Source organism: Pelecanus crispus, chromosome 13, assembly GCF_030463565.1.
Source record: "Pelecanus crispus isolate bPelCri1 chromosome 13, bPelCri1.pri, whole genome shotgun sequence".
In the NCBI taxonomy this organism is placed as follows: domain Eukaryota; kingdom Metazoa; phylum Chordata; class Aves; order Pelecaniformes; family Pelecanidae; genus Pelecanus; species Pelecanus crispus.
Window position 1 is genome coordinate 8431693 of NC_134655.1, and position 24788 is coordinate 8456480.

Sequence of the window (24788 nt, forward strand, 5' to 3'; positions counted from 1 at the left end):
CGTTTTGTTTTGTTTTGTTTTGTTTTGTTTAAGTCCTAGATGAGACTGTATTAGGCTTCTGCACATCCCACACCAGCCCCCAGTTACAGAATCAGAGCCTGCCATTCTGACTCCTCATTATGATAGAAGTGTTGCCGCTGTATGTAACAGAAGGCATGAATGCATCAAGAAAGACAAAGCTACCTTACTTGGATTTAAAGACCTACCTCTGGAAAATGCTAGAATGACAGAAATCAGACTTACTGCAAAAGCAGTAAGATCCTTTTGTTTCCCCCTTTTCTTCCTTCCTTAAAAGCAAATCAGGTTTCAAAAAAATAAGGATCATTATAACTGGTGACTGGCCCTCAATTTTGACTGAACAACCGTAACTGCTTGAATTGTTAACAAGGGCTCTGACAAACACCAATAGCTAAATACATGGAAAATTCCTCCGACAAGAAGTTAATGGATACTAATGATAACTATGAAAAATAGTATATCTTCTGGTGACGCACTATGTGCAGGATTGGTTTCTCATTACTACAAGCCAAGTCATGTAGAACTTGCAGTTTGCCCTTTACCATAATTTATATCCACTAGCGCTCTAAGCAGATTCATAAAAAATGGCAACCAATCCATATCTATCATGTTTTATGTTTGGGTGAAGAATATGGGTATTACTTTTATTAAGTTTCATGAAATATCTGCTCTTACATTCAAAGTGATAGATGACTCTGCCAAAGTTTTTTTTTTTAAGGTGGATGAGGGGTAGTGTACAGAAGGAGGGGGTGCTAAAGGGGAGAACGGAAGGATGGGTACGATTTTTACCTTACTGAGGACAAAGAAGCCATAAGCCCTTCTTGCCTTGGGGGAAGTACATGCAAGAGACTTTCTGGCATAGCCAGAGCTATCTATAACAGGACAATATTTTCTGCAAGGCTTCTTAAACACATTTTGCCAAAGTAAATTGATCCTGACAGAAGCCTTCCTGTCACCGCCACGTTCTCCCTTGAGCAGAGCCTGCCAGCTGTGCTCAGATTTGCCAGATTTACAAATCTCTGCTGGGGACTGGGCAGGGTCTTTGCGATATTAGATGGCTGAGTATGTAGCTATACCTCTCTTCCAAAGTATATTTACTATCAAATACAGGGACTGCAGATAGACTATACCTTCCTGATCACTACTTCGAAAATATAATTTTGTCACAGAACTGTTTTCTCTAGGAACAGATAAAATAAGCTAAAAGGCTTGCATTTGATTACCATACTAATCTGGTGTTGTCTTTCCTCTTTTAAAAAATTGGGTCTATAGGTAGCCAGCACTTAAAAAATCTGCAAGCCCTGGGGAGGATGGTACAGACGCATTACTTGCAGGCTTCCTAAAATGGGGAGTCATAGGGCTGAAAACCGGTGCCAAGAGATGCGCAAGGCTATCAAACCAGCCCACGGAGGAGGAGGAGGGATAGCTGCTAAGGGCACACTCTTACTCCCTTTGTGTCTTCAGTTTTACACCACAGCTTTTCTGAGCAGTGGATCAGAGGTTACAGAGCGCTTCCCATTCCCAGGCGCACAGATACTCAACCTCTTTCCAAATGCGCTCTCACCAAAGCACAACTTAATGGGCGCAGTGTAAGGATCAGTAAGAACACCACTACGAGTGGGAATAGGGAGAGATGGTCTTGATGACCCGTTCTGGCCTTGAAAATCTATGACGCCTGCAGAAAGCCCAGCGCAGCTTACAGAGGAGCAAACCAGCATTAGACAAGTGAACTCCTGGTTGTTAGTAAAACAATATAGATTAAATAGTAGGAGAGAGGTTCAGTTTTCAGCTTGAATCGTATTGACTTAGAGAGGCAGCTTACTATGTGGTAGAGTCCTGAAGATTTCCATGGTTAATCTTCTCTTTTGCGTTACTGAATTTTCTTTTCATTATGTTTGAAATTGGGAGTGCTTTCTTCAACATTAGTAGCCAATGGCAATAAGCTGTAGAGATGAGACTTTGCAGAGATACAGGGCAGGGGAAAAGAAGAGGTGTGAGAAATTGAAATGACAAGGTCACGTTGGTGACGGGAGATGCGGAGGAAGGACATTTTTACCCAGTGTGCTTTGATAAGTCGTTAGAAGAGGAGACCATAGTAGGCAGGGAAGTCTTTAGAGACGAAGTTGGCATGTCTGGAGCACATCTGGTGTAAAACAAAAGAAAATTGAATAATTTCTGGTTTAAATGAGTGTATTTGGGAGATTATTATTATTCTCTTTTTCAAGATGGAGACATCTGAGCATATTTTCATTTGGGAGGGACCCAATATCAACTGCCAACTGCATCTATGTGTCTGCGCATGGGGAGTGAACTACTAGCATGACTCATGGCGGTTCCATCTGTCACCTGTGATCACAGCAGGTCTCACTACTCAGGTTTTTATGTGGAGTCAAATCCACTGAAAGTGTGATCATGCTTATGAGGTCTTACCATTCAAAGTCTGTTTGCGACCAAAAGCTTTGAGGCCTCAACTGTCCTCATAAGGCTTCACTTCCTTTCCATTCAGCTGTGGTCCCAAAGTGCAAACAATGTATTTTTGCTGTTTGGGAGTAAACATATATTTTCATTTTATTAAGAAATTTATTTGCGATCACTGAAAAATGAGACTTTTCCAGAAATTTAGCATATTGAAAATGAAAATATTATGGGGCTGTGGGGGAGTTAAGATATTTTTGATTGAGCTAAAATGGGTCACGTCATGCTCTGGAGTGACTTGTAATGTCCTTGTGCATCTGGCGTTTCTCTCAGTTACCCCTGTCCATATTTCATAGGTCGAGGGATGTATTAAAACAACTGTGCAAAAAGTCACCTTCTCTTTCCACGGGGGCAGATGAAGAAAGAGACCGAGGGAGATAGGCTGGGCATGTCTGTATGGATGGATGCACACCACCAGGCTTCAGTGGTACCTGCTGCAGCTGGGTGCAGCTTTGTTGCAGCCCACCAGCCGTTGGCAAAGCTGTCAGCCCAGCAGATAAGCCCTGCTTACACCCTGCCAGGTGCTCAGGTTTCACTGCACATGATCAGAGCCTCTGAACCGGGGCTGGCTCGCGCAAAAGGCAGGTGACCGTCAGGGTTGGTGAACTCTGTAGTAAACAACCCCCCTGAAGTGCTTCAGGATGGCCAGGAACTGAAGAAGGAAAAACACAGATAAAAGCAGGCCAGCAATCTTCTGTGGGACCATTCACACTTCTTTGATTGCTTTTGGGTTTGAGGTTACATAAACCTTGTCTTCATTTAGTCCAAAGTGAGATTCCTTTCTGTGAAATAGCCTTTCCCCAGGCACTGGTGAAGCTCATGGCCTCAAATTATGAAGAAGTGCTACTCTGTGGCTCTGCATTTGTTTCTCTGCACAGTAGTGCGTGTCACCCTGGCTTTTACTTCATTTCCATTTGAGGAAGCAAAAAGCACCATCACATAGGCTCTGAGCAGCTTGCAGATGACTTGACATGACAAAAGCAAAGTGCAGGGTGCCAGCAATCAGTAGCTCCCACAAACTGCCTGTCACATTGTCCTCTCCTTTGCATCTAAAGCCAACCAAAACAGGGGGCCGGGCAATATCAGGGAGCAAGGCTGGTTGGGACCCCATGGGCCCTGCTGACCCCTGCTCCTGGTGGGGCAGGCCTGCGTTAGCAGTGGTTGTGCACAGTGGAGCTGAGGTTTCTTTAACCCCCTAAGAAAAGCCATGTTAGTGCGAGTGCCTGCAGCACAGGTAGCCCAAGGTCCATGGGTTGGGCAGTGCTAGCTGTGAAGATGGGAGGCAGGAGATGGTGGCTGGACTGAGGACCATCCACCACCCCAGGCTGCTCCAAGCTTGTGGGCAGCAGAGATGGGGTTGCCAGCCCCATGGGGGCAAGCACGCTGCTGCCATGGCATGGCTAATCCTGCCAGGCAGTGACATCTGGGTTCCCCTGGCTGTATCTTCCCTTGCAGGCCCAGCACAGAGCGAGTGCACTGCCAGCCATGTGTTTGCATTTCTGTTGGCAAGTGGGGCACATTTTACTTCTCTGTTTCTCCTATGAAACTACACCTTGCTGTCACCTTTCTCCAGCAGCTGAAGTGAAACCCTCCCCAGCCAGCCTTTCTGGGGAACCCTGGCTTCTGTTAATACTACCCCTTGCACTGCTGAAGCTGAACTCGAGACTATTTTGGTGAAGCAGAGGCAAGGACCTCCACTGCAGCAGTCCTGCACCTTGGGGATGGCAACGCTGCTGTTCAGGCACGGCAGGCGTAGAGCCGGGGTGGCTGCGCAAGGAGCCCTCCTGTCACTTGTATTCTCCCAGCTGGGTCTTCCACTGCCCAAAAGGCTCATTCCCTGTTCCCTCATGTAGCTGCGCCAGACACAAGGGAAAAGTTTGCCTATGCTGAGGTTTAATTTCTCCTTTCATTGAAATGCCCTTTTACTACTCTCCCATTTGAAGCCATCTCTGAAGCAGTCTTCTGAAAGGGAGATTGCCCTTTGCCTTCCACAGCTATCCCCAGAAAGCTGCTACATACACTCTAATTTCAGCAAACACAGCACTATGTGTACTGCTGTCAGGTAACTTCACAGGGCAGTGGGCTGGTAACTCTGGAGTGTGGCAGATTGCTCCTCAGGGCTCTGAAAGGGCATCAGGCTGTACCTGTATGTCGGCTCTCTGGGAAGGTCAGCAGCTCCAACAGAAAATTTGTAAGGATCTGAACATCTAAAAAGGCTGAAAAACTAGAGCTACAGGAGTCAGTACAGAAGCATTTAATGTCTTTTCTGTCTGTTGGGAAAATGAGAAACATTCAGCAACTCACTGGAAAAGAAAGAAAAACCCCAACTTGTTAGCAAATCGAGCTGCATTTCTGTGTGGAGCTGACTTACAAAGTTGGTTTCATTAGGGGGACTGAAGGGGGATGGGGAGTGCCTGTGTAGCTAATTTGTTCGGCATTTGGGAATAGTGAGTATTACTTGGTCTGTTTGGCTGATAACTACCCAAGGGAGCCTGTTTTTCAGCACACTGCGAGGCACAATGTTCTGCAGGGGTCTGTGCTCATTCTCTGAGCTGGGCTGGGAGCTTATCCTTAGTGGGAAATGAGAAATGACACAGGTATAGGTAGCACAGAGCACGAATGTGTCCGAGCCTTCCCAAGGGAGTGCTGTTTTGATGCTCTCCTCAACAAGCCTCGAGTCAGCCCTGTTCCCCATGCTTCCAGATCCATGTTCCCCATGTTCCTCATGTTTCCAGAGCTGACAGCACCCTTACTTTACGTGTGGAGATTCGGCCTCTTTCCTCACTGCCCCAACTCCCCCACTCTTTGGGCAGCCCTGCCCACAGTTTGAGTTTTGCAGTGTGGGAAGGATTTTTCAGATGCTACATCCAAGCCCCGTCTCCCCCCAGGCAGGCTTTCCGTCCGAGACGAGTCCAGCTGGCATAGATAAGAAGTGCATCTTGCCCATTATCTGCACAACTCAGCAGAGGGAAATGTTGCTGAGAAATACTCCGCTGAAATGCAGCAGCAATAGCATGTAAGCCAAAACATTAGAGGCCTCCAGTGAAATCCCAGAGTACGTAAACCATACCCAAGAAAAGAAGCTTTCTATGCAAGTTAGCACAGATGTAGTAGTGGAGATTCAGGCTTTAGGAAGGCTGACTCTGGAGCTGAGGGTTGAGGGGAGGAGAGTTCAGTCAAGACGATTCCTGGCAAGCTTACCTGAGTTAGTATCTTTTTCTGAGCCCTAGCCCAAGGAAGAATTATTCAGCTAAGGAAATAATTATGTTTTTGAAAGAGAAATGAAGAAAATTAGTTCAGACACATTGGTTCTCAACAAGGTAGCCCAGAAGATAATTATCCAAAGAGAGGGAAAATTTTACCCGACCTTTTCTGTCTCTAATACTCAGCAGAGTCAGCAAAAAGACCTAGAGAAAAACCTCTCCGACTTCAAAGTGCAACAGCCCCCTCAGGGCAGCTAACAACTCTTCCCAGGGTACCCGCTGCGGGTGTTCCTCTGGGTGTTGGAGTGGGAAATAACAGCGAAGCGCTGCCATGTTCAAGTCGCCCTGTGCATGGAGTGATAGCAACTTCCCTGCATTTGAAAATCCATTCTGGACTACAGCATTTTTTTTCCTGTTGTATCTGTATTTTGTATTGCTACATGAGGTTTTGAGAACATATGCAGCATCCCTTTAAACATCCTTAAAAGAAACATTCACAAGACTTTGGGGGCAGGCGTTTGCCTCGGCCTGTTACCAGCTGCAGGCACAGCTTTATTTAGTGCTCTGCAAGGTAGCAGATGCACATCTCCAAAGGCCAGTCCTTTGGTCTTGCTCCTGCACACCTGTGTGTGATTAGACCATCACACTTCCAGATGATCACAATTACCTGGGTCCTTGCTTCATTTTGGATGAAGCAAGGCAGGAGTGGTGGCAGGAGGTTTCCCAAGGGAGGGAAGAGCAAGTCTGTAACCTCTGGTTAATTCAGAGGTGAAGGCCACATAAAGGTTTCTGGCACTAGAAAAAAGCTCAAATAACCTTGACACTGAAGTGGCCATGGTTTCACATTAGATCTTGCAGGGAGCAGTTTAATTTCTTTCTTGGCACTAGCACAGCTAAGAAAAGAGATAAGCAATAACGAAGAGCAAAGCTTTTCTCTCAGGAGGGCTTTTTAACATCCTGCTTTGAGCTCCTAAGATACTGCCTTACATCTGAACGCCACTGTGGGCAAGACATGATGGGGGGTATTCTGAGGCTCCAGGACTGTATGAAATCAAAGTTGCTTTCTCTGGGAGCCAGCTTTGTGTGCTGAGGGCTCTTGCATGGCTGCTCACAGCGTGCTGGAGTAAAGGGGGGGCTTGAGCTCTTACCTGGGCCTGACAGTAGCTCACTCATGCTTTGCCTGCTGTGTGTAAGAGGACTGACAGCCCTGCCCACACGGTAGAGGAAGGGCTCCTATTTCCTGATTCCTCTTTATTTTCAAATAGCAAATGGTCTTTTTAAGATCAACCATGTAGGTTCACACTAAATTCTCAGGAGGTTGTCTTGAATTAACTGGTAACGTGCCTCTCCCAAATGGAGGGAGTTCACGCTGACTTCTCCACAGTGAGGCAATACAACTTCCCTCTTCTCAATATATTTCAGATTTAAATTCATAACATCTTCTTGTACGTCTTGAGAACACATGACATCCCGCTCCCCAGGAGGGGGCAGGTGTGGAGGTGAAGGTCTTTATTTATTATTGTGCTTTGGGTTTTTTATTCTTTCCAAAAGGTTTCTTATCCTTGCATTTGCTTTCCATATCACACTGAGGTCTGAGGATCTCTTGCTCTGAGCCCACTTTCCTCTCACAGTATGACCCGTTTGTGCCATTTGCCTTAGGCGTGGGGAATCCACAGCCAGGCGATGTGACTGCCTGGGAAATCCCCAAGGCAATGGGACCACCTTAGGGTGAATCTGTGCTCCCCTCCTTCCCAGTGTAGTCCCACGGGCGCATGAGATGTGGGCTTTGCTGCATCACATGCTGGTGGCAAGTAGGGTAAAGCTGGTACCGTTCAGAGAGGTCTGTAGCTGTAGCTCACTCTGGTGACAGTGGCCCCCTTTCAAACCTGGAACAGGAGTCTACAGAAGGTGACCCCTGCTCCTCTGATGCTGTGAGCCAAAGGCAATGTTACCCTCCTTCAAGGGTGCTTGGCTGTGGTCTGGAGAAGGCCAATGTTTTTCCTTGCGGAGACATCTTTCCTTCCCTGTTTACCCAGTGGAGTTTTGCAATTCTTGGATGATTTTCCTGCTAAGTCTTGAAATTCCCACTCTTTTTTGCAAGCATGTGATGTCTCATCACCATGAATTTAAACAGAGAGTTCCCCGTTGCAGGAGTTTCTGCTTGGGCCAGCAAAGTGGTTTTTGATTTTTGGAGTGGTTTTAATCATCATTAATCAGCAGTGTTGAGAATGAAGGTGAATTAAGTGGATTTGGGGAAGGTGAAACCATGGGCTGTGCCTTCACTGTGTGTAAAGATCCAGGGAAAAAAAGTGATGGGGCAGAATTTAGGAGTTCTGAGTTATAGACTTCATGGTTTGGCACTCACCTAGGGAAAATTGAGATTATTAGACTCCTGTGCAACTAAAATTACATTTAATGGGTGGTTAATGTGAACTCTGTCAACTGAATGCAAGGCAAGAGGCTTAGGGTAAATCTGAGTCCTCACTGCTAATAGGTTTAGGGCAATTAGTCTATTGACTTCTGTAAATCACATCTGTCAGAGAAAAAAAACAAGGTAATTTTCAGTGTGGCACTTACCTGAACTGATAGATTATGGCTCAAACTACTGAGCACAAGGGGATGCCACTGTATCTCTTTAGGAAGGAGTAGTTTTAACTCTGAGAAGTTGTCTGAATTTATAAAATTTCTTATGACCCTTACATCCTTAAGTGCTTGCTAAATTCTTGCACCCAAGATACAAGTCCCTGTTTTAGGTCTTGTGTCTTGGTTAAAAGATTCTTAACCCAAGGTTGGGGGGCAGGGGGCAGAAAAAAAATTATATAAAACAGTGAGAGTTTTCTGTGTGGTTGACTTTTTTAAAAATACTATGCACCTTAGTGTTACTTTTTTTATCATGACCTCTTTTTTTGTAACAATAAGGGCAAATAAAAATGTTTCCTTTTATTTTTACAAATTAGAAGAGATTAAACTTCCCTGTAAATTCTTTATTGGACAACTGTTGAACAATATTGATTCACTCAATAAGCAAAATACAGGTTGTATTTATTGAACTGTGTTTTACTTTCTTACTCTCCCTGAATGTTATCTCTAAATTTAAGTAAATAATAAATGGGAATTATTTACTGGAGTTAGCTTGGAGAACATGTTGCTCTGTGGCTGTTGTTTTTCTTTTTGAAACTTTTTTGTAAATCAGTCTTTATTTAGAACTCGCTGTTGCCCTTACTCAGCGTAGCACTTAAATATGTGCTTAAATTTAATCAACAGGGAACCCTCTCCCTATTCAGCAAAATGTTTGAGCGTTTGCTGAGCTTTAAGCACATCAATCAGTTGTAGATTCTCCTTTGAGTACAAGCTGATCTCGGTAGCTGTGTCCCTGTTGGTCCCTTTGTGCAGGGGAAGTGGGAACTTGCGTCATCTCATCACGAGCCATGGCGAGTCCTGTCCCCTGTGGATGAGAGGCCACCTGCATAACTGAGGTCAAGTGAGGTGACAGTTGTGGTTACATTCATTATCAGAGGTGACTGACATCTGTCTCTTCCTCCCCCTGACCAGGACCCAGCACTGCATCTGTTTTATTTTAGGAAGGCTAGGAAAGCTGGAGAAATAAGAAGATTGCAGCTGCTACTGCCTATTGTGTCTGGCCCCTTTTCTTAGCCCTCCCATCCCATTCTCCTGCACTGTGTCAGAAGCATGGCAGCAGACAGAGCAAAGGACTTAGCTAACATCAAAATACGTGCATCGAGGTGATATTCTGGACCTTGTTGACCACACTAGTATTTCTGGCCCTACATGCCTGCTGTAGGACACCATGGAGATATTAGCAAGCTGTTCAGGGAGAATTAGGTTTTTCCACTAACATCTTTGTACGAAACTAATGTCACGGTCGATTTGGATCTTTCAAATTTACAGGACAACGTAATCCGTGATTTAAACTTTATTTCATGAGCTAATTAAGAAATCCAATAAACAAACATGAAAAATAGGATCTCCATCCCCTTTTGCCCAGACTAGAGTATCATATGAATTCACTTATTCACCATTCAAGTCATAAGGTTCCAGAGCTTATAACCTGTAACTCTTAATAGCATGCACCTGTAAGCAAAATAAAAGAACTTGTTACCTAGCCAATGGTGAAAGCGCTCATCCTTCCTCCTCCATCAAGTTGCGGTGTCCCCTGTATCACACCGGGAAGCATGAAAGCCTCAGCAGTCCAGCTGCTGTTGGATCTGCTTCGAAAGCTTTTTAGGTAAACTGATGTTTTATACCCTCCAGCTTGGAGGTTTGGTCTATACCATTTCCATAAGTTAGTTGATTCTGAGGAAACTGCCAGGCAAAAAATAAGGGCTGCTGGAGGCAGCAATTTGCAGGTGATAATGGTGCATAATGGCCCTTTAGCTCTGTCTGGCCACCTGTCCTGCCTAAGCTGTGCTCTCGCTTTGACCTAATGGTGCTGCTCCCAGCATACATCAGGCCTTAGCATGAGTTGTGTTAGTCAAAATCTAAGCAAGAGTTGAGTGAACAGCCACAAACTGGGTATGAAAATACCCCAGTTGACGCCTTAGATTCAAGCATACATTTATTTCAAAGAGTCTCACCCTGTTTATAGGGCAGAACGTCCATAACATGAAGCATAAGTTCACATTTGCTTTGTCCTTTCTAAGTGAAGAAGAATTATCCATTCTATACTCATTGTCTTAAGAAGTCTGTCATTTGTTTAAAAAGCAACACGGAAGCTGGAGGAGGTTTAGCGTAATTTCTTCAGTCTGTTGCAGCCCACAGCTGGTTTCCTGAGCAACCTTGAATGTACCCTCTGTGTACTAAAGGGGAACTCACCAGGATGTACGACAGGATACCCATTACATACTCATGTGAGTAAGGTTCAGAATTTGGCCACACTGGTGGTAGCAGATCTTGGTTAGGTTCGTCCCTCCATGCACTTTCTTCACATGAAGCCAGATTACTCTATAGAAAGAGATGCTGGATTTCATCCTCTTTCTCCCCTGAGAGAAAAGGTCAAGATGTACTTGCTCAGGAAACTGAAATGTAAGACGTGAATGTCCGTAGAAAACTTTATGCAAGGGCAAGTTGGAGAGCTGGAAAGTCCTGAAGCTGGTAAGAAGCAGAAATGTGTGGGATAGGACCCTACCTTCCCCTTGAGCCAGCAGATCTCTGGGAGGAGATGGGAGCATCTCTTCGAGGTCCATCTCTGTAGCTCAAGCAAACAGTTGGCTCTTTCCCCTTCTCACCATGGGACAGTGATCTAAGAAAGCAAGTGTCCCTCTGAATAATTTTTCCCTTTCTGCTCTTGCCTCGGAGCAACACACCTGTGTGTTGCCACCTATTTTGGCCATGCTAAAAAGTGATATCAGAATAGAGAGAAATGATCGCTGTGACGGCATGGGCCATACCCATTGCCCTGACCATAGCGAGATGATTTGTTCCATCTCATTCCCTGTTTAGTTCACCTTAGTCTGGATGTCACGGCTCTGTTGCCATTGGGCTGCCCCAGCCCTTGGAAGCCTGCCACCAAGGGGACATTTTCTAAACACCTACAGGGCATTTCTCTTAAATAATATTTCTGAGCCTCAAAATGCACAGAAATGAGATTTCAGAAGGACCTCAGCACTGAGGTGACAGCACAAGGCAGCTGTCAAGCTGCTTCTGGAAATCCCACTAAGCATCTGTCTTCATTGTAGGTGAATAACTGAAAAGCTAAAATCCTTGACTTTCAGTTACACCTGAGCTCTCAATGATTAAGATTTCAAATTCGGGCCCCAAGGCAGTTCTGAAAATGAGATAAAGGATTTTACAGGATTTAGGTGAGGTTTACTTTGGGTGGGGGTGGGGGAGGCGGGCGGCAGGTTGGGATGTTTTTCTGGGTGTGTTTTTGGAAGAAAGTTGCTCTAGGAGATTTTGCCTTGATTGAATCATTTTTGGAACATCTGATAATTTTTTACCAGCAACATTTCAGCCTTGTGTGTATTTTAGTTTTGTTTTCCTCTTTTTTGTGAGAGCCATGGTCAATAGCCGAGCCTACAAGCAGCACTCGCAGTGGGTCATGATTGTGTTGTTTAAATTAGAAGTGGTTGGGGCTGTATAGAATGACAGCAAATGCATTGACTTGTGTTCTTGGCAACAAACTGTCTAGAGGCTTAGTTGCTTTGTTTCATGTTTGGGATTTCGCTGCTTGCTGTTAGTCAGTGTTATTTTTATGCTACTTTTTATATATGCTATTTGCTCGCTTGAGTGAGACAGAAAAGCACAAATATCTCATGGCCATGTGTTTTATGATGTCTCAGGGCATAAGAAATAAGAGCAAAGCAAGAAAGTAAGTTAGAATTAAGATCATAAACTATAGAGGACAAAACAAGACCTAAAGATCTCTTTGCATTTTTCTTGTCAAAGTTTTTACTGGGCTCTTTCCTAATGCCAAAGACTTGCCTTAGTCAAAAAGTTCTTATGTGAGTGAAGAGCCAATTTAATGTATGTCACGTACCACCACCATTTATTTTTCCTACATATCAATGCAGCTACCATAATATTATTTTAGTGGCTAGCATATGCTGGTCATAACATGGGGTCTTACTTAGGGGAAGAGCACCTCCTTTAGTCTGTTTCTTTGTAGAAACTTGGAAAATAAAATAATCTAGTAAAATATATATGTGCGTGTGTGTGTGTGTGTGTTTTTAAATGCTCTTAAACTGACTTGAAATATCTGGAGGCTAGTTAGGTTTGATTTCACTATAAATTTATCTTATTAAAGTAATTATTATCACTACCCAAAGCAGGTTTCTTCATTTTATTTAAAATGCTTTCGGTTCATTAATTCCTGGCTGATCTTTAATTATGCAGATGTTTGGAAGGATCATATCTAGTCATAAATCTACTGGCTGCTGGAATAGAGTTTTGAAACATTATAGAATTATCTGTGATTTATTGGTTTTTGGTCAGAGAAAATAATTTGTTTTGAGTATGTTTTATTTTCACTGGATCCAATAATGCTCAAACTAGTCACTGAATTCCATGAGACTTTTACCTAAATAGGGGTGACATGGTTTAGCACACAGCTAGGCTTGCATTCTGTAGAATAGCCAAGTTAAAGAGGAGGCAAAAGAAGCCCAGGTAGAGTAATTAGCACCGACTTTATAAATCTTGTTGTACTAAATAAAACATGGGACCTTTGATCAAGTAATGCTGGGAAATGGCCAGGGAAAAATAAAGGAAGGAGGTGATAATATACCTGAGGTTTTTGTGGGTTTCTGTAGCTTTGTCTAAATTCGGTAGTGGATAAATCTGTGAAGAATTTTAGTGCTGCCCTAGCAGATTGTAGGAGCAGATGCTGAAGACCTTGATGTTGTGAACTGGTACTGCAGTCCCTAGATCTGTGCTGAGAGGGGACTGGGAAACACAGGTGATCAGCTGTGCTGGGTGACATGAGCAAGCCCGAGCATATCCTCAGCTGCCTCTGCCAAATGCCTCCTGACCCCTTTAGGAGATCATCCCATTGCAGATGAGCCCTAGGCAGAGGTCTAGGGCTTAGCAGCTCAGCTGCAGGATTTGGCTCTCAGATTGCAAGAGTGGCCTCGAGTGGGCACCGTTGCTACCGTTGCCATCCTCACATCCCCGGCAGCAGCTCAGCCCAACGCTCAGCATCAGCCAGCTGAGCAGAACCCATGGTTTGGCTTGGGCTGCACCACCTCAGTGTGCTTCTGGGTTCTGCCCGTTACTGCTGAGCACGGGAGAACAGCTAAGAGGATGTCTAAGGGACTTAGAGAAAATTGACATTCTCTCCAAACTAGATAGAAGCTACCACACACAGAGATTGTTCTTCATGAGTCAAGGTCTGTGTTGCCCCTGGCATTTGTTTTGTGGATAAATTGCAGGTATAAGCTGTCTCCCGTATCTTCTTATCCAGGATGTCCTTCTGAAGGAAGGAAATGTGTTCTTTACTTCACGGTTGTATACAATCCAGCCTGCCTTGCCAGGGGAATTTAAATCACTCTGCTGCTCTTTGGCCAGTTTCTAGTACTTGTAAAGCACATTAGAACAATAATGTTCTCATCAGTGACATGGTGATTTGCCTTGCAAGCCTCACAGCCTGGAAAGTCAGATTGGATTCTGCAGACAGCCTGTAGAATATGCTTATTGAGATGTGATAAGTAGCCTGCCTTTCTTGTCCTCTGTCTCAGCAAACTGAAGAAACAAAGCCCATGAAGTGCCTGCATAACATCTGCATGTGTCAAGAGCGGGAAGCTGCTCCTTTGCAAACACTTCTCTCTCAGTCTTATAGGGAAAGAGACGCAGGCACCATTATCAGAGAGGAGCTACCTGATGCATATGCATCGATAAGAGAGACTTGGAGTGACGGAATGATTTTTTGGTGGCAGCAGTGCACTTGTCTTCCCTTCTATGTGTACACAGCATCTAGCCCTGAAATAGAGAAAAGCAATAGTATTACAGTCAATGGTATTAACACCAAGGTGGAGCTGAAGATGTAAATCCAGCTGGCAACATGTGCAGGACTGACTTTTGATGTTGCTTGGTACAAAAGGAGGTCTTCCTTTGGCACTTTCAGTCAGTTCTGCCACTAACTTGGAAGGATCATCTGCTTCAGTTCAGGGTTGTTGCGAGTGCTGTTGTATCTGGCACAAAAATGTGAAAGAATTGGAAAAAACACTAATGTTTCAAGCCATAGGAAAAAAAAGAAAAAGCACCCAAGGATTCACAGATGACTTTGGTTGTTTGATGGGGTTGCTTTGGGATGATTTGCGCCAGGAGTGAAAGCCTGATTTGCTGGAAGAACAGAGCACCAGCAGAATGTGGACATTAGAGAATATGGACTCTGTGTTGCACCCTTGAATGGATACTCGCAAATAAGCCACAAAATACACCTACTTGTGCAAAATGAGTGAAAAAGAACAAATAATCAATCCACATTTTCAAGAAAATCCCTGAAAAAACACCTTGGCACAAGCCAGGTCTTATGATTTGTGAACAGCTTTTGTCTTCTGTGCTGGTCAGTCATCTAGCCTTGGCATTTAAGTTTTTAAAAGACTGAACAACTTTTAGTATTTTAAGCTTCATTTACTTGATGCTTGGAGCATGCCTCATTCAGGAGAGACTGTGCTGCAGGATTTGTCATTCACTTTCAAAGCATGTCGGACCCACAGTAAGCACATTCAGAATCATGCCTGGCTAAATTCTTTTGCAGACCCTTTTTCCATCCTTAGCCAGTACTCCTGCTGCCATCAGGCAGCTATTTTGCTTGAATAATTGCATTTCTCTGGAATTCTCATTTTCAGAAAAAAATTGCTAAAATCTATGCTAGAGTTCACACAGATTTATTGTGAAAACGGTCAGGTGAAAAATGGACAATAAGATTTAGCAATAAAAGTCATTCCTATTGCCAGCGGTTGTGTCTTATCAGCTGGGAGTTTGCAACAAGCCTGCCTGATTGACAGACTAGGGAAAAAAGCTGAAGCGGAGACTTCTGCTGGAACCTGAGGCTTTACTGTAACAAGGTGACCCCAGCAAAGCAGTAGATTCAGTGATGTCTACAAGCAGACTTTTCTACTTTCTTCCCTTGTTTCTTAAAACATTCTTTTAAGTGTTGATTCATTAAAAATCTCACTAATCATTTTCTCTGTTTCTCAGCAAATTATTTTATTAATTAAAATTGCAACTGAAATGTCTGATTTAAACAGAAACCATTTATAAATGGAAAACTTTTAGGATACCATTCATTCTAGGAACTTTGATGTTGTTAATTAAATGATGCAAGGGGAATTTTTCTTAATAAGAACAGTTAGTAGTGGAACTACTTAGTGTCATGCAGAATAGCAGTAATGATATGCAAAAGTTTGGGCGTTACACAAGATGAGTTGTTGGAGTTACAAACTGCTTGTTAGTTCCTTCTGCCTGGGACTGTGACTCAGTGTGATACCACATGGCTTGAAGCCGGCCCCAAAATCAGGACCTGCAAAGGCCACTTTCCATGCTTAGTGCCTGGTTCTCCCCATATTCAAGGGTACATTAGGAACCAGGGAATTCAGCTGCAGTTTAGGATCTCAGTACTCAGGGGGAAATGCAGTGAGACATACCATGTTCTTTTCTGGAAGGAATTGGTTGGAGTTCCCTGAAAACTGGTAGTAACAGGTTGCTGCTGTGGCCAGCTGTGTCTTAATGTAGCAGGAGAGGGGAAACCTCTCCTCCTTTCCTTATGCAGGCTTATTTGAGGAGGTAAAGCGTTTCTGCAAGCAAGAGCCCAATGCTACCTTGTGTGACTTTGTCCTGCTTCCGGAGTCACAAAGGGGTGATGAGAGTTATAAACCTTCTATAGCTTCAGAGAGCTATAGAAGAGCAAAATGTCGTTACCAGCTTGAGGAGAAGAACAACAAACAGTGCGTGAGAGTTTAGGTTTGGATGGAGGCTTGAGGTGTCATCGCGCCCCAAGCTCTTTCCACCCCAGGACAGATCAGCTCAACCCGGATGTGCATCATTCTGCTACTGAGATAAAAATTAGTTGTTCCATGAGAAACAGTTGCTTGTACCTCCCTCTGATCAGTGATGGGTTTGCAGATGGGATGGACCGTGGGTTTTTCCAGGTGTGCCCAGTCCCAGACTTTGAGCTGAAACTACTAATTTGCTCTAAAGTTTGCCGTTGATGGTATTAGTTTATTCTGCTGGTTTTCCCTGGTGGCAAAGCTGGGAAATAGATCTGCCCAGGCATGTTCAGAGTGTGCAGGCTGTAACAGTAAAGGCTTCTGATACTTTGTATTGGGTTTGTTTATTACAGAAGCTGTGTACCAACAGCTAGTTTTTTTAGGTTTTCCTATTTGTATAGAGAACTTCTTATTTCTTCAGACCAGACGTATTACCTCAGGATATTTACTCTGCATGTATAGAAATCTTAGACTCACCTTGGAATATTTTCATCAGGGTTTGTTTTTTAAGTAAAAATCTGCTGGTTTGAGGAGCACACCCTGTAATATATTTCGCCTGTAACACTTGATGCCCAGCATGGTGTGCCAGGAAAAGGGCATATACTGTCAATGCTGATAGGCACATCTAGCCCTTTTCTTTTTCACATTGCTACAATTGTCTTTTTCCGTTAAAATCAAACATGGACTGAGCAGCCACATGCTAGGAATCACTAAGTGGTATTTAAATAGATGCGTATCATGACTCTGAGGCAAGCGGCACAAAAGTCCTCGCACCTCACAGGCATTCAGCACGTTAGGAGAACGTGAGATGCACATAGCCAGAGGCTCCGGTTCTCCCCTCCACCCGTGGAGGGCAGGCAGCACCTCGCAGGGCTGGGTGAACGCGTTAGGAGCAGAAGGAAACAGAATTCTCTGATACTGTCTTGTAGTGGAATTAAATGTCTGCCTAGAAGTGTTTCTGACTCTTCAGTAGTTAATGAAGTTTGGAACTTCCTTATGATGGTAGCCAATGTTGTGGGATGTACAGATAACTGTGAATATTCACCGCTTCTTATGTTTTGGACGTTTGAGCTGGTTGTATATAATCTGTCAGCATCAGCATGTGTTCAGTGGCCAGCTGTGGTACCAGAGTTCATAGTGAATATGGAGATAATGAAAGATTCTGTAAAACATTTTCAGGATAAACATTTTCCATTTTTGTCTTTTGCTATTTGAGAAACAGAGACTGAAGTGCAGTCTTTAAACCTTTTCTTGCTGTATCCTAATGTTTCAAAAGGACTTGTAATTTTGGATCTTGACTTGGAAACAATTTAAAGGCGGCTGATTTTCAGTGGCTGGAAATGCTGCACTTCCTGACTAATCAGACTCTTTTGACATGTCTTAAATTGGGCACTGAAATAATGGATAGACGAGTGTAAGTAGTTGACTTGGGACAGCTCTGTGGGGGTTTAGGCAAAGATGCTTTAACACACAGCTCTGATATACTCTGAGTATGCACACAGCGAGTTATCACTGCTGAGCAGACAAGAGGTAACTGATTAAGGCCCAGGGAGTCAACCATGTGAAACCATTAGCCCATGCTCAACCAAGTGGTGTGCTCCAAACGACTAGCCCTTTTTGAAAAGTGTAGGCCTGTTCTATTTCTGCTTCAGAAGAGTCTCCTGCTGGCACTGAAAATGGCTGGCATAATAAAACATTTCTTCCAAATATAGTAAAATGCATTATTTGGACTTTCCGCGCTTGATCCAAGTCCTGGAACATTCGGCAGGAGTCTCCATTGACATTAAATGAGGTCTGTCCTCCCATGTAAGTTGGTGACTCTGCAGCTGCTTTGTAACCTGCACCACCTATGCTGGGTAAAACAAGCAAAGAGAAGTGGGTGCAGCAGCTGTATTTGCATACTAAGGGAATGGGCATGCTCCTCCTGAATTTCCTGGCTTGTTTGTGGGGTTTTTGTTCTTTTTTTTGTCTTCTGCAGGCAGACGACCATCTGTCCTGGCAGTGTAAGCACAGTCCTGGGCTAGCAAGTACAGCTAAAGCTGTAGCCAAACAAAAACCCATCTAAATGTTGAATTCTTGGAGAGAAAAGAAATATGATTAGTTTACAAGTTTTATTTTCTTTCTTTTGGAAGTATTTTCTCAGAGCTGAAAGGGAAAGTTCTTTACTCTATTGCCTGAGTGATGCTTTGAAGTTTGATCCTTTGCCAAAAGCCTGTTGACAGTAACATAAGCGGTGTTGGTGCTCACTGGCATCGTGTATTACTTGGGGATCTTTAAAAGCTCTCTGAACAGCTTACCAGGACTTCATTAACATTTGCTTTCTATCTAAGTGAGGAAGAAATTATTACTGTGTCTTTTTTATGGGTGGATAGGCAGCAGTAAGCAAGCTCAGTTATTTACCTGCCTCGTAGGGCACACTCCCCAGTCCTGGTAGAGATCCCAGGAGTCTGACAAAGAAGTAATCGCTTTCTTTTTAACAACCAATCTGACATCACCTTATGTTGCCACCATTTCCATGCCTTCTCATTGTTCACATAGTATCTTTCTGGGAAAAATGAAATGATGGATAACCTCAGAGTTTCCTTTAACAGCTATTTCCTGTAGATGCAAATCAACATCACCCTTTCCCCTATCGTTTATAGTTATTCCTTCTTTTTTTTTTTTTTTCCCTCCAATTTTAAATGGGGAGGTTTATCTGAGGTATTCAGATTCTCAGAATCATGCTCTCACTAGTAGCCATGATGAAGTGTCTAACCCTCTCTTTTCTTCTGGTCCTCAGGAAACCCACTGACTGTGGCCTGCAAAGCTTTCTTTGGATTTAGTGGAGAATCAGGCCCCATGATCTACTGGATGAAAGGGGAAAAATTCATAGAAGAATTAGAAGGTCACATTAGAGAAGGCGAAGTCAGGTACTTTTTGGAGTATTTACTGGTAAAAACATGGTATATCCCAAAAGCCTTCTGCGTTTTTTTCAGCAGGTTTTTAATTGGAAGTGGAAATAGTTTTCTGTCTAAAGAGTGATGAATGACTTGGAACCAGGGCAGTGTGAGTTGCTCCCTCTCCTTTCTAGCAAATAAACTCTAAAGACATAGTAGCTATCTGTGTGTCTGAAAATCTGTTATCAAATTCCTCTGATGGTAGCTGAAGCATCTGAATGTTCTGGGGGTTGATTTTAGCCCTTTGTGGAAATGATGCTGTCCACTGCAGCTACCCCTTGTGGCAGTCCTTGGCAAGATGACTTTCATTTCAGCATCAGTGTTAATCTTAAAGATGAATGGTCTCCTGTCAAAGTCACCATACTTTTTCTCTTCTACTGAATGTGTTGTCTGCCTGTGATATAGCTCTCAGTATGCCTTAACTAGGGCTTTTGAAGCATTTGTTTCTTCATGCTTAACACTTAAGGGAGAGAAGGAAGTCGCTGTGTGAGGATGTCCGATATCCGACTTGTGCGTGGCTTATTCCAGATTCTGGTTATCATTTGCTGTACCAGTTGTAAAGAAAACAAACACTTGTATCCCCATGAATTTTCATGGAATTTGCACCTAACAGCATCTTCTTGTCTTCCTTGTTTAATAATTACCTGATTAATAGCTCTGAGCAAAGACTGAGCTATGGTTATACTATGGACAAGGTGGTCCCAGCTCCTACAGTTACAATGAATATCGATCATAAAGAAAGCCAAGGTCTTTGCACCTTCCATTGCACATTTTTTTGGTCTCATTTCTGGGTCATTTTTTTCTTGTAAAAGTGATTTTGAAGAGCAGGCCGAGAGAGATATTCCTTTGCTTTATTACTTGATCAATAATTTGAAGCTCAGCCATTTAGCCACTAGTTATTAAGATATACTAAAATAACTGACCTAACATTGCACCTTAATTGCATACAGATGAAATTTATCATATATTGCCAGAATGGCTTTAAGTGTACAGTCCTCCTTTGGTCTTCTGACCACAAAATACAATTATCGGAAACTTCTGCCATTGCAAGTAATCAGCATTTAACAACATTGTGTGTCCTCTAGTGTATATATATGAACAGTTATTTCAGTCATGTTCTTCCTCTGCATCAGAAGGAGAATTTGAGGTTTGTATTTAAAGAGTTCTCCAGCTCTAGCATCGTTCATAACTTGTCCTTTATGTGTGCATTTGTTAGTGAAATTGAGTTCGAAAAAGCTGTATTTGTCCTTCATTGTGCCATCTCATTACATGTTCATGTTTCAAATTAATTTTGTGACAACTCCCTTTTCTCACTGAGTTAAAATGCTTTGACTTGGTTTACAGACCCATCACAATTCAGTGAATCTTCTCTTCAACAGAGCTACTTATCACGTACCTAATCTCCTGAGCATCACAGCCAGCACTAAAAACATAGCATTTACCAAAACCTACTCCATCATTACCAGCAGTGCCACAGTCCATCCCTTTTTTTCATTTAGAAGTAGCTATGGCAACTGCAGTAGTAACTTTTTGCAAATGATTTTTTCACAGTAACAGCTCTTGTTATGTGTCCCATTACAGGTATGCTGCTTCAGGGAAACTAAGCAGCACTAACTGTTCTGTCAGTGCCCTGAGCCAGCCCACATCTTCCACCCCGTTGTATTTATCGATGTAGTTCAAAAAATGTCATGTATGTTTCAAATTTGATGAGCCATGGTGAACTTGCTGGTTAGATGCTTTTCCCACCAGTTTGCTTCTATATGGTATTATCAGCACATTTCTGTTAATGTTGAGAAACTACAAGTAATTGGGAATTGTTACAACCAGACTAAGATACTCCATGGGCTGTTCCTTTGGCAGATATCTAACATTTTAACTCTGCATCCCCTATCTTAAATTAGTTTACAAATTTAGTAGCACTCTGAATTTTTGGTGCTGTCCTTACCCTGGACTGTACCCGTCCATTCTGTTGCTGGATTTACTGTATGTGATAAGAATTCAGGTTTGCAGATCAATGCAGTATGGGAGTACAAAAGATCCATCCCTAGTTTGCCTCTTCTAGCATGCATAGTTACCAGCCAATTAGTCTGCTTTTATGAGAGCACTGAATAAGGATGCACGTGACTTGAGCATTTCTGTTAAAATCAAACCCGTGGAACTGTTTTTTTGGTAAGCAGACTTCACCATGAGTAATCTATGTGTAGCTCTGGGCTTCTCCTTATTTATTAGACCTTGTTACAGAGCCTCATGATAAAAAGTAACTAATCAGCATTGCAGGACTCAGAGGTGATGACCCCTTCTCTAACCTGCCTCCTTGCCATCCCTTGAATTAAGATCCCCAAATGTTAGACATACATAGAGGGAAAAGGAGAAAGAGACTTTGCTTGCCAGGTAGGTTTTTCACAGTGGTAATAAAAATGTCATGTAAATTGAACCAGGGCTCTTAAAGAAGGAATCAGAGTCTTTAAGCCTGCCTGCAGAGTTGTCAGTTGTACCTAATTATCAAAGGAGCCCACAGCAAATTTCAACACCATCTCTCTGCCGAGGCAAAGAAGTATTTTCAGGCATGAATCTTACTCTCCCAGCCACCTACAAGTTGCTTCTTTTTCTTGTTCAGGCAACACTGCAGAACATTTTGCAGATGGCTCATAGTGCTCAACTTGTAGAGCATGTTTGTCCTCTTTTTTTTCCTCTTTTCTCCATTTTTAAAGTGGAAATAGTTTAACTCATTCTAGAGGCATGAAAAGAAGTGAATGGAGACATTTTGAACTGCAGTCTTATTTCTTCCCACTGATTAATGTAACATTCTGCCTTTTCACCCACAGAAGTCAACTGATGGTTGCAAAACGCTCAGGCAAGATGAGGATGTTGTATTCTGTTGGGGGGGATGCTGAGGGAGGGAGGCAGAATTACCATCACTGCCTGGCTAATGTGCTGGGTACTTTGCAAGGAAGTATGGAAATGACAGCCCTCTCCTGAAAAACTTATACTATTCAGATAGACAATTTCTGGGCAGAGAATGAGAAACGTGGTGCAGGAAAGTGAGAGTGCCATGTTCTTAGCTGTACTACTTTTCTTTGGAGAGGTACTTATGTACACACACATCTGTCCTTTCATCTACAGACTATTGTTAAGGACTAGAAGGAAGGGGCTAGGGTTCGTATCCCTGTTCACAGTCCAGATCCTCAACTATATAAAGAATAAAAGTTTCCTTTTTGATAAGTTCCAATTTGCCTGCAGGTTAGTAAAGGTTTGGAATTAATGCCTTAGTCTTGCAAAGAGACCCAGCAGAAGCTTTCTTATGGCCTTTACATCTGTAATCATACAAAGCCTGAAAATTTTAGGAAAATGTGGTTTCAAAGGAAAAGTATTTTAACTTTAGATTCTATTTAGTGCATAAATGCATTGGAAAAATCTGACAAAAGATTTGAAAAATCTGAAACATTGGATATTTTTCAAAGAAAACATTTGTATTCTGAGATGACACTTTTGGTTTTAATTCATATTTTCTTAACTGAAAAATAATCAGTAGACAAAATGTTTTGTTTCAGATCAAATAAAATGCTTCAGCTTGAACAAAAAGAAAGCAAACTTGAACAAAAAGAATCATAGAATCATAGAATTGTTTAGGTTGGAAAAGACCTTTAAGATCACCCAGTCCAACCATTAACCTAACATTACCAAGTCCACACTAAACCAATTAAGGGTAGACTAGACTAAACCATGTCCCAAAGTGCCACATCTACCCGGGTAGCACTGGGTATTTTTTTTTTACTTACCTAGGTCTTCTCTCCCTCCCTCCACCCTGTTTGTTTCGAGTTGTCAAGCACCATTGATTTACCTGTGTATTAAATGATGTAAGTACTCTTACAGTTAGTTCATCAAACCCGAAAAAAGAGCCATTATTTTCTCAACTTGTGGGAGCTGGCATGTGTTGGCAGTGTTGCTGGCAAAGTTTCCCCCAACTCAGATAGAGACAGAGCTTCATCTTCTGGGTGTGCAGCAAATACTGTTGCAGCCTTAAGGTCTTACTTCTTGATACTGTATTCCTTTTCTTCCCCAAAAATATTGTGATCAATGTTCTCTGAACCAACTACAAAATGGAATCAATTAAAGGCTGCACACGTATTTAAAAAATTTAGGTGACCAACTGTGTATTTCTGTGGCAATAATGAATCATTAGCAGTAGAGTACTAGTTAAAAGAAAAAAAAGGGGGGAAAAAAGCAGGAAGGAAAGGTTTAACACCACTAAGAGCTTTCTATGCTTTGGTACCAGCATAGTGGTTAAGTGTCTGTCAGCATTTTCATGACAGATCCCATGCTAAAGAGTTCTCTAAAGATTGCAATTAGCATGAAAATAACTGGGAGAAAAAATTCTCAGTCCAAATGCATATTCTTTTTTATGAAAGCTCCTTTTAGCTGATCATGTGTTATTTAAGTTTATGTTAAGGGTCAATTGTTTTATTGTAAATAGATTCAGAATAATAGTTTATTTTATCTTAATTGTAATCTTTCTTCACTTTTTTCTGTGTAAAATATGCTGAATATAGTAAACACAAGACAATCTGAACATTCACACAGTGCTCCAGATTAGTGTCCCAGATATCTTCTCTGTTAATGATTTACTTCTTCCTTGCAGTATGATTTGTAGGCGAAAATTTGTGGAGCATATTGTTTACCAACAGAGAAGAAAGACTTTCCTGAGTTTAAAATATTTCGCTATATATGCATATGGAATGTTAATAAGTAAATGAGAATTTATTTATCTGGCCCCCAATGATTTAGACTGACTTGAGTCTGTGAACAGATCAGGCTCTCTTGGGAGGTTTCTTTTCTGGCGAGAAATGATGCAAACTCAGCCTTTCTTGCATTATTTTCAGCACTTGGACTCAGGGCCGGAATAAAAGAAAATGCAAAAATACACAATAAATGAGAGTGAATTCGCAAAAAAGATGCAATCCAAGTTTCCAAATGCAACACAGATGCCTGTTCTTAAACTAATGTTTTTCCACTTGCTTTTTGCAAGTTACACAGCCATAGTGAAAGAGGCTGAATCGTTGTGGATGCTCTGGTATGTCTTCTGAGTTCTGGCAGATCACACAAGCCTCTAAACGCTATGTGCTGTATGAAATCTAACTGTAAATATGTGGCTTACAGCAGTCAGGCTTGCATTTTTGGTTGTCTAGTGCAATGCCTCCATACTTCACCTCTGATTTGTTTTCAGATTTGGAGTTCCATGTTTGTTACATGAAATTATGTACGTAAGAAAATGTGTGTGCACATTGGAAACCCCAAAAGAACTTTGCTTTGTAATGGAGGAGTTTGGGGCTGCTTGTTGTTATTGAAAAATTTTAAGCTCTCCAGAAGCAGTTTCCATCCAGCGCAAACAGTGCTCTGGTTAATTACTTTGAGCCCAGTTGCCTCCCTTCAGTCTCTGGAGAAAATACTTCTTTTTTGGTGAAGCTGGATCTTATTTATACCTTTACCTCTTAGTGCTGTACACTATCTTTTCAGAGAAAAGAGTCGCTGAAGTACGACGTGCAATGGGGAGTTCACAGGCGACTGCGAGGGCATCGCACGTTTTATGTTTACCCCCTTACACGTTGTGCAGCAGTACGCTAACTAGATCAAAGGAATCTGGTAGATTTTACTTGATGTTACATCTCCTTCTTCAAAGGACTGGCAACTTTTTCTTGAGCAACTGATAAGAAGCC

General features: G+C 42.5%; 1 protein-coding gene across 1 annotated transcript in view; it reads left to right on the forward strand.

Moving 5' to 3' along the window:
- The window catches only part of IL1RAPL2 (interleukin 1 receptor accessory protein like 2), a 384489-nt gene that overhangs the window by 338746 nt on the left and 20955 nt on the right, over positions 1–24788 (forward strand). The window contains exon 6 of the mRNA XM_075720755.1: positions 18918–19047. Within this exon, the coding sequence (XP_075576870.1) occupies positions 18918–19047 (130 nt within the window). The remainder of the gene's footprint in view (positions 1–18917; positions 19048–24788) is intronic.